This window comes from Pogoniulus pusillus, chromosome 41 (assembly GCF_015220805.1).
Source record: "Pogoniulus pusillus isolate bPogPus1 chromosome 41, bPogPus1.pri, whole genome shotgun sequence".
Lineage (NCBI taxonomy): Eukaryota > Metazoa > Chordata > Aves > Piciformes > Lybiidae > Pogoniulus > Pogoniulus pusillus.
The window spans coordinates 5,598,206-5,608,070 of NC_087304.1; the positions used below are offsets into that span (position 1 = coordinate 5,598,206).

The 9,865-nt window shown below is 59.9% G+C and overlaps 1 protein-coding gene across 1 annotated transcript; it reads right to left on the reverse strand.

The window, feature by feature from the left end:
* Window positions 1-1,715: 1,715 nt before the first annotated feature.
* Window positions 1,716-4,349, reverse strand: S1PR4 (sphingosine-1-phosphate receptor 4). The gene has a single exon (XM_064174972.1). The coding sequence runs from the start codon at window positions 4,223-4,225 to the stop codon at window positions 3,017-3,019; it is 1,209 nt and encodes a 402-aa protein (XP_064031042.1). The 5' UTR covers window positions 4,226-4,349; the 3' UTR covers window positions 1,716-3,016.
* Window positions 4,350-9,865: the final 5,516 nt, after the last annotated feature.

Sequence of the window (9,865 nt, forward strand, 5' to 3'; positions counted from 1 at the left end):
AGCAGAGGGCGCCGGCAGCTCTAATTGCGTTGCCCCTTCCCCTGCCTGGCCCGCAGAGGGCGCTGGCAGCTCTAACTGCGTTGCCCCTTCCCCTGCCTGGCCCGCAGAGGGCGCCGGCAGCTCTAATTGCGTTGCCCTTCCCCTGCCTGGCCCGCAGAGGGCGCCGGCAGCTCTAATTGCGTTGCCCTTCCCCTGCCTGGCCCGCAGAGGGCGCTTCGCTCCGCTGAGGTGCGCGTACCGGCGGTCGCCGCCGCTGCCCGGGTCGGCGGAGGGTTCCGCACGGCGCTGAGCGGCACTGGAGGACGGAACCCGCGGAGCTGCGCCCCAACGCGTGGCCAAAAGCACCCGGGGATGGCTTGCGTGCGGGACGCAGTTTAGCGTCTCCCCGGGCCGTGCTGCCCCGAGAACCGAACGGCAGGCTCCCGCTCCCGGGGGCGTCGCGCTCCGGTAGTCCTGAGCCCTGGAGTGTGTGCGGTCGGGAGACACTCAGCAGGCAGCGAGCTGGGCTCCGACCAAGGGTTGCACTGAGCAGGCAGCCTGGTTCTGGCCGGTACCGGATGCCCCTACACTGTCACACCGAGATCCTGCGGGGCCAGCCCCCAGGCACCGGGGCAGCAAGACAGCCAGAACGGCACCGGCACTGCTCCGGCAGGTCCGTGCCGTGCTCAGGGCTCCAGGCTTGGCCCCGGCACTGCAGGGAGGGTCATAGAATGGTTTAGGTTGGAAGAGAGCTCAAAGCTCAGCCAGATCCAACCCCCCCGCCATAGGCAGGGACACCTCCCACTAGGACAGGTCACTCAAGGACTCATCCAGCCTGGTGCTGAACACCTCCAGGGAGGTTGTGGAGCACAGAAGCATCCAATGTGATCTTTGATCGCATTTGGTGCTTCTGTGCTCCACAACCTCCCTGGGCAACCTGTGCCAGTGTCTCACCACCCTCACTGCAAACAACTTCCACTTTCAATCTCCCCTCTGCCACTTCAAACCCATTCCTCCTTCTCCTCCTCTCATTCCAAGCCCTTGTCAATAGTCCCTCCCCAGCCCTTCTGTTGTCCCCTTCAGATCCTGCAAGGCCACTCCAAGCTCTCCTCCAAACCTTCTCTTCTGCAGGCTGCACAGCCCCAACTCTCTCAGCCTGTGCTCAGAGCAGAGCTGCTGCAGCCCTCTCAGCATCTTGGTGGCCTCCGCTGGGCTGGCTCCAACACTTCCATGTCCTGCTTGTGCTGGGGGCTCCAGAACTGCCCCCAGGACTGCAGGAGGGGTCTGAGGAGAGCAGAGCCAAGGGGCAAAGTCCCCTCTCTTGCCCTGCTACCCACACTGCTCTGGCTGCAGCCCAGCAGAGGGGCAGAATCCCCTCCCTGCCCCTGCTTGCCAAGGATCAGCCCAGGCAGGACAGGGCTGGCTCTGGGCTCTGCACCTTGCCAGCTTATGCCCAGTTTTTAACCAGCAGCACTCCTAAGTCCTTCTCTGCAGGGCTGCTCCCCAGGCTTTTATCCCCAGCCTGGATTGATACCGAAGGTGATCCCAACCCAGATCCAGGATCTTGTCGAACCTCATGGAGTTCACCTGGGCCTTCTTCTCAAGCTCTGCCCCCCTCCCTCAGGACTGGCCCTGCCTCTGAGATGGCTCAGCTGCACCACTCAGCTTGCTGCAGACCTGCCGAGGCTGCACTGGTGAGGATACCAAACAGCAGTGGTCCCAGTACAGACCCCTGAGGGATGCTACTTATCTCTGCTCTGCATCTCAACATGGGCTCTGAATGATCAACCAATTCTGTAGCCATCAAAGCGCCTCCCCCTGCCCCCATCAGACCCTTCTCTCTCACATCAGACCGCAGCAAATCAGCCAGGGGCTTGCTCAGCTCTGGATTTATTGCAGAACAAATGGGCTGCAAGCTCGGCCCCTCCTGCTGAGGGGCTGGGCCAGCAGGCTTCGAGCCCTCAGGAGCTTCTCCTTCTCCCTTGCTTGGGTGGCTTTGGTCTCCTTGCACGGTGAGAGGAGGCGTTTGGGTGCTGCTCTGATTCTTTCTCTTGGTTAGGGAATGGAAGAGCAGGAATCTGAGGTGCAAGCTGGCAGTGCCAGCTGGGCACCACCGGGGCTCTACCAGACCGAGTGTGGAACGAGACTGGTCTGGAGCCAGCTGGTTTCTGCGGCACAGAACAGACCTCTGAGCACCAAGGGGGAAGCCTGGCCCCAGTGAGCTCCTGCAACCTGCAAGCCTCACACGTGGGTGTCACTGTGCCCCTTCTCTCCCCTTCCCTGTGCTGCAGGCATTCTGCATGCCCTGTTGGCTCCTCACGACCTTCTAGAGCCACTTGGCTCCTACCACAGCCCCCAGCCCTGCTGTGAAGGTCTCCAAGCCCTGCAGAAGCCTCTGTTGGCCCCAGCCAGCCTTGCCCTTGGAGCAGTTCCCCAAGCTCCACGCACCACTTTGCTGCCAGCTGGGCTGTGCCCATGCACAGTCTGGCAGCCTCCTAAGCTTTCTCTCTGTGAAGCTGCAGCAGCCTGGGGCCTCTCCTGCTGCTTCAGAGGTGCCAGTCAGCAAACTGGCAGGGCCAGGGGCAGCAGGCAGGCAGTTGCTGCAGGGCATTCAGAGTGACCAAGGCAGCAGTGCTCAGCTGTGGGGCAGCAGAAGCAGTCTCTGTGGCTGCTCAGGCTCCTGGGGTCCTTACACAGAAGGCACTGTTGGGGAACAGTCTGGTTGGCAATACCCACCCTGTATGTCAGTGTGCCTTGGGGCAAAACCCTCTCATTTGGGCAGGTACAGCATCTATTTACATGCACACACGGAGCAGAGTCCACCTAATAACCACCAGTGCCAACATGTGCCTGTGGCCTTCACTCCACCTGTCCCTGTGCTGCAGCCAGGCTGAAGGGGCTGAAAAGCTTGGCCACGGTTACCAGGTGTGCTGGGGCTGCCCCGGCTCAGCCTCAGCTGCCGGCAGGCGACAGCTGTGCCCGCCCAGGACCAGCAGCCTGAGGTGTGGGTGAGCTGCTCGCTACCCTCTGGCTCGGCTCAGAGGCTGGGCAGGTTGCTCATCATGCTGGAGTTGCTGGACAGAGGCGCTCTGGGCTGGACGTTCCGGACCGCGGAGCCACGGAAGCTCTCCCGGTAGCGCAGGGAGCTCTCTGTGGACGAGCCAGAGTTGATGTCTGCCATGAGCACGCAGCTGGCAGGCTGGCAGAGCCCGAGCCTGGCGCAGCAGCAGCAGAGCAGGCTGCCCACGGCGCGCCGCACCTCCGCGCTGCGCAGCGCGTAAATGACAGGGTTGATGCCCGAGTTCAGCATGGCCAGAGCCAAGGTCCAGTCCAGGCTGTGAAGCCGTGCGCAGGTCTGGCTCTCACAGAAGACATCGAAGAGCAGGAGGACGAAGAGAGGGCTCCAGCAGACGATGAAGGCTCCCAGGATGATCAGCACAGTCTTGAGCAAGCGCAGCGAACGTTTGCGGCCGTGCCGGGAGCTGCTCTGCTTCGAGCTGACCTGGACCAGCTGGAAGATGGAGATGTAGAGGCCGACGATGCCCAGCAGGATGATGCTGAACATGACCACGGAGAAGAGGATGTAGTTCTTGGAGTAGAGCGGCAGGAGGACGGAGCAGGCGCGGAGGTCGCAGAGGCAGTTCCAGCCCAGCAGCGGCAGCAAGCCGAGCACCAGCGCCAGCAGCCAGCAGCCCACGATGAGGCTGCGCAGCCGCAGGGTCTTGCTGGCCTCGTTCTCGGCGATCGGCCGGACCATGGCGCTGTACCGCTCGACGGCCGTCACCAGCAGGCTGAAGGTGGAGGCAGCCAGCGCCACGAAGAGGATCCCTTCCCGCAGGAACCACAGCTGGGCCGACAGCTGGAAGGTTTTGCCGCCCGACAGGCAGAGGTTGCACAGGTAGGCGACCCCTGCCAGCAGGTCGCTGAGGGTGATGCTGGCGATGCAGGAGTAGACCCAGCGGCGGGCGCGCAGGCAGCGCAGCACGGCCAGCAGCACCAGCAGGTTCTCCAGGATGATGATGCAGCTGATGACGGCGAAGGTGGTGCGGATGAGACCCATCCCTTCGGCCCCGGCCCGCCGGTTGGTCAGCTTGCCGGTGAAGTTGTAGTGCTGCAGGATGATGTTCACGTTCCTCATGGCTGCCAGCTGCAGGCAGGAGACTTCCCTGTCGAGTGGGTCAGGTCTGAGCTCAGGATACAGGGGCAGGGAGCGATTCTCCAGCCAGCTCAGCCCTGCACCATCCATCTTCTGAGCCTGGGTCAGCAGCAGGGAGCAAGGGCGGAGGTGGAGCTGGAGCAGAGCAGGGCAGAGCTCCCGTGTGAGGGCTGGAGACGGCTGCAAGACTCCGGCACGCAGGACTGCGTCTGATCCCCAGCTTGGAGATGGGAGTTAGAGCCCTGTCTGCCGGCCCCAGGGCACTGAAAGAGCAAGGGGAAAGGAGGGCGAGGAGTTTCCTAAGTCCACACACCAGCATGGGCTTCCTGTTGTTCAGTAAAGCTTCCTGTTGTCAGCTTTGACATCGCTCCTGGCTGCTGGGAAGGGTCTGGCTCTCCTCAGCTGGGCTGCGGTTGTGAAGGTGGGACAGGAATGAAGTGATTTGTCAGGGCCTCCCTTTGAGTCAGGGCAGCTTGGGGAGCACTTCCAACCGTGATGGGTAGGGTCTGGGGGGCTAAGCACGTGCAGAAGCTCTCAGAGAGCTTGAGGCACTCAATGCTTTGCCTTCTGTGGCATTAAATTCACCCCTGAGCCTAGCAGGGAGTGATTGCTTCTTCAGCAGCTGCCCTGTGCACCACCCAGGCCCAGGTGGCTCCTTCTCCAGGAGAAAGCTGATTGCTCTCACCCTTGGCTCCTACATGGGCCAGCTCCTGCCAGTCTCTCAGGACACATCCCTCCAAGTCCGGGACACATCTCTGCAGTCCAGGACACATCCCTGCAGTCCAGGACACATCTCTGCAGTCCAGGACACATCTCTCCAGTCCAGGACACATCCCTCCAGTCCAGGACACATCCCTCCAAGCCCTGTGCTGTCAATGCAGCAAGTTCCAGGTGTGTGTGGCTGAAGCTAGGGCTCTGCTCTAACCAGTTGGAAGGAAACCAGCTGGGCAAAGACCTGAATATGCCCTGGCACTGCACCCAGACACCTGCTAGAGATGGGTCTGGGTCTTCCCATTGTCTAGGTCACAGGCATTGAGGGTGCAAGGGACTGGAGTGAGGCCATAACTCAGAAGCTGGGACATGAGGGCCATGTTAATGACCATCACTGACCTGTTCCCTGCATCTGCAGAACTTGACTGGAGAGAGAAAATCTTGCACTGGGCTATTCCCAACTGCTGCCAATGGATTTGCCTTTGGACTCACCTGTCATGCCTGGCCTGAGGCTCTTGCTTCCAGGGGGAGGTTCAGCAGAGCTCTCTCCCTCCAGCTGCTTGTCTGAGGCCCAGGACAGAGCAGGTAGTAATGAGATCTCCTCGTGCAAATTAGTGAGACTTTTACCTACCAAAGTGAAAAAAGGGAAGTTACAAAATCAACCACAGCTCTGTGCAGGGTGGACCCCACCCAAAACAGCTGCAAAGAGGCACAGAGACCAGAAAGAGAGACAGAGAGAGACAGAGACAGACAGAGAGAGAGCATCTTTGCCCTGGAAGATCAGAGGATGGAGAAACCTGCCCTGACAGTGGCCCCTGAGTGGCTTCTCCAGGATGAGCAGAGGGCTGGAGCTGCTCTGCTGGGAGCAGAGACTGAGGGAGTTGGGGCTGTGCAGTGTGGAGAGGAGAGGGCTCCAAGGAGACCTTATTGCGACTTTTCAGTGTCTGGGGGAGGCTACAAGAAAGCTGGGGAGGGACTTTTGAGGCTGTCAGGAAGTGACAGGACTGGGGGGAATGGAGCAAAGCTGGAAATGGGCAGAGTCAGCCTGGATGTTAGGAAGAAGTTGTTGAGCATGAGAGTGGTGAGAGCCTGGCAGGGGTTGTGCAGGGAGGTGTTGGAAGCCTCATGGCTGGAGGTGTTTGAGGCCAGGCTGGCTGAGGCTGTGTGCAGCCTGCTCTAGGGTAGGGTGTCCCTGGGCATGGCAGGGGGGTTGGAGCTGGCTGATCCTTGTGGTCCCTTCCAACCCTGCCTGATTCTACGATTCTACATCTCAGGAAAGAAGCACCTGGCAGGAATCAGCTCTTTGCCATGGAGATGTGCAGGGAGTGTGGGGCTGGTGGGAGGCAAATGTTTGTGATGGCAGGAAAGGACTTGGGGCAGTGAAGCAGCTGGGATGTCCCAACACACTCACCCACAGTGGGGCTGAACCTTTGGACTTGCAAAATATCTCAGGTGCCTCCTGATGCCCCTTCCAGAAGCATGCAGGTGCTGCCTGAAAGCCAGGGCTGAGACAAACTCTCCTTGCTTGCTCTGTCCTAGCTCCTGGCTTGCTCCCTCGTGGAGCAGAGGACATTTGGTAGCTCTGAGGCACACCACAGCTTCACAGCACATCAGGAAGGGGAGCAGATGTGGGAAGCTCCTGAGCTGTGTGCCAGCCTTTGCTGGTGCCCCCCCAGCAGCCTGCTGAGCTCACGGCAGGCACTGCACCCCTCAAACACCTCATAGGGTCAGGGCACCTCCCCAGAGCCTGGGGGAGGCTGCAGGGACTCAGGTCCCCTGCCCTCCGTGCAGCAAGCTCAGCAGAGCAGGACCTTGGTGCCCTGCACAAACCTGGCCCTGCAGCCCCCGGAGAGCTGCTGCTGCCAAAGCCAGCTCCATGATGGCTGGGGGGGCAAACGAAGCTCCCCTCAGCTGGGCACCTACCCGAGGGAGAGTTCCTGTTGCTGTGCACTGGCTGCCCACTGCTATCTGTACACACAGCCTGAGCTTTATCTTGGTACTTCTCATTTGCTGCTGTTTCAGTTCGGATGTTGTTTCTCTGGGGGGGGGCAGGGGAAGGACACCCCCATCCTGCAGCGCTTCTCATCTCTTCCCTTCAGATCAAGACCACAATCTACTTGAAACTGCCTGATAGGTGCTGGGTGCTGGGCTTGAAAGGACCAGGGGAGCTCTGGGGAGGGGTGGGGGGCAGCTGCAGCCCCTCCAAGCCTGTGCCAGAGCTGTGGTTGTAGCAGGTGTGCATGGATGCTGAGGTGAGAGCCCTTGGCAGCAGGAGCTCTGGATCCCTCTGCAGCCTGCTCCTCCTCAGGCAGCTGGGAAGGCAAAAGTACCTCAGCCCCAAAGAGGAAAGCTTGGCTGCAGACAGGGATGCCTGGAGAGAAGCAGTGCAGGAGCAGCAGCCTGGATTTGTGGCCTGAGTGGTCAGCTCCTGCTCTTGGGAGGGTGTCCAGCTGCAGAGTGCCCCATGAGCCACCAGCACCTGTGGGAGACAGACAGCAAGTGGCAAAGGCAAGATAAACCATCACAGCTTTCTGTTGAGGTTTTCCTGCTGTGCTGCTGCATTCTCCTGATTAAAACTTGACTTTTCAGACCTTCTGATTAAAACAAAAACATCTCTGGGTGGAGCTCTGTGGAGAGTTCTGCCTCGTGGGCTCAGCTATGCACAACCCCCCCCCACACACACACACACAGAGGTTAGCTGGTGGACAGTTGGCATCCTCATCTGTGTCCCATAGGGCTGCCTCCCCCCACCTCCCCATTCACCCATCCTGTCCCCATTGTGTGGCCCCAGCACAGCCTGGCACCAGCCAAGGCTTTCATCTCCCCCACAGGTGTTTTTCTGCTCCAGGAAGGGTGGAGTTGTGCTGACTGGGAAATGACAGAGTGCTGCTGCCACTGGGGTGGTTGCACTGCCTAGCACTGGGCTCTTCTGCTGTGCAGCTGCAGGTGGTCATCTTTGCACTGGTGCATCCCAGTGCTCAGCCTGGCAGGATGCTTCTGGCCCCCAGAGGAGCTGACTTGGGATCAGAGGATGTCAGGGGATGGAAGGGACCTAAAGAGCTCATCCAGTCCAACCCCCTGCCAGAGCAGCACCATCCAAGCTAGCTCAGGGAACACAGGAACACATCCAGACAGGCCTGGAAAGGCTCCACACAAGGAGACTCCACAACCTCTCTGGGCAGCCTGTGCCAGGGCTCTGGGACCCTCAAAGGCAAGAAACTGCCCCTGTGCTGAGCTGGAACCTCCTGTGCTGCAGCTTCCATCCATTGCTGCTTGTCCTGTGCCAGGGAGCAGTGAGCAGAGCCTGTCCCCCCCTCCTGACCCCCAGCCCTCAGCTATTGATAAACATTGATTCAATCCCCTCTCAGTCTTCTCTTCTCCAGACTAAGCAGTCCCAGATCTCTCAGCCTCTCCTCACCAGGCAGTGCTCCAGTCCCCTCATCATCCTCACAGCCCTCCCTTGGGCTCTCTCCAGCAGATCCCTGACCCTCTTCAACTGGGGGGGCCGAAACTGAAGGCAGTGCTCAAGATGAGATCTCACCAGGGCAGAGTAGAGGGGCAGGAGAACCTCCCTGGATCTGCTGGGCACACTCTGCTTAATGCCCCCCCAGGATCCCATTGGCCTCTTGGCCACCAGGGCACATGGGGCTGGCACCAAAGCCTGCAGACCCTACCCAGAGCTCAGAGCATTGTCCCAGGCACTGTTGCTGTGTCAGCTCACAGCAGCTGGGTGATGGCAAAAGATCTCTGCAGTGAACCTCTGGATTTGAAAGCAAGAACACAAAAGAGAGCTCCGAGCTCCTTCAGGCCACATTGATGACCTTAAATGGCAAAGTTTGGATGAGTTTTTTCTTTTCTTTTTTTTTTTTCCCCTTCCCTTTAAGTGACTTTTCTTTAGAAATTTGCATCTGCTCACTGCAAGGCAGCAAACAGGAAGCAAACAGCTGCAGAGAATCACAGACTCCCCTGGCAGGGAAAGTGCTGGGGGTGACCGAGTCCAGCCACAACCTAACCCCTCCCTGTACACAACTCAGACCACGTCCCTGAGCTCCTCCTCCTCCTCCTCCAAACATCTCTTAAACCCCTCCAGGCATGGTGACTCCCCCACCCCCCTGGGCAGCTCCAGTGCCTGATGACCCTTTCTGGGAAGAACTTTTCCCCAATATCCTGGCACCATTTCAGGCCCTGGGCAGAGATCATGAAGCTGCTGCAGAGACCTGGCTGGAGCCTCAGGGTGCCCTGAATGGGACCCATAAAGTGCCTCATCGAGCTCTTCACTGCCACTCTGCACCCTCTGTGGCAGGGCTCAGCTCAGTGCCATCTCTGCACCCTCTGTGGCTCAGCTCAGTGCCAGCTCTGTCCCTTCTGTGGCAGAGCTGAGCTCAGTGCCAGCTCTGTCTGCTCTGTGGCAGGGCTCAGCTCAGTGCCAGCTCTGTCCCCTCTGTGGCAGGGCTCAGCTCAGTGCCAGCTCTGTCCCTTCTGTGGCAGAGCTCAGCTCAGTGCCAGCTCTGTCTGCTCTGTGGCAGGGCTCAGCTCAGTGCCAGCTCTGTCCCCTCTGTGGCAGGGCTCAGCTCAGTGCCAGCTCTGTCCCCTCTGTGGCAGAGCTCAGCTCAGTGCCAGCTCTGTCTCCTCTGTGGCAGGGCTCAGCTCAGTGCCAGCTCTGTCTCCACAGCTCCCCACTCAGAGCTGTTTCTTGCCCACGTTCCTGGGTGGACAGCATGGAGGAAGCAGCCCTCAGCCAGGAAATGGGGCAGGGGTGGGGGCTCAGTGTGAGGAGCAGGGAGGGAGCTGGCAGGGGCTGGTGCCAACAACAACAACACAACACAGAGGAAATCAGCCTGGTTTGAACCTAACCTGGGCACTGCAGAGGAAGGACACGCAGCACCCTCCCTGCCTGTGGTTAGAGGGGCAGTGACAGCAGCTTCACCAGCGGCACTGCTGCTGCTGCTGCTGCTGCTGCACTCTCTCTGGGAAGCACGAATTTGTCCCAGGCTCTGCTGCTCACCATCCTGGGCACCT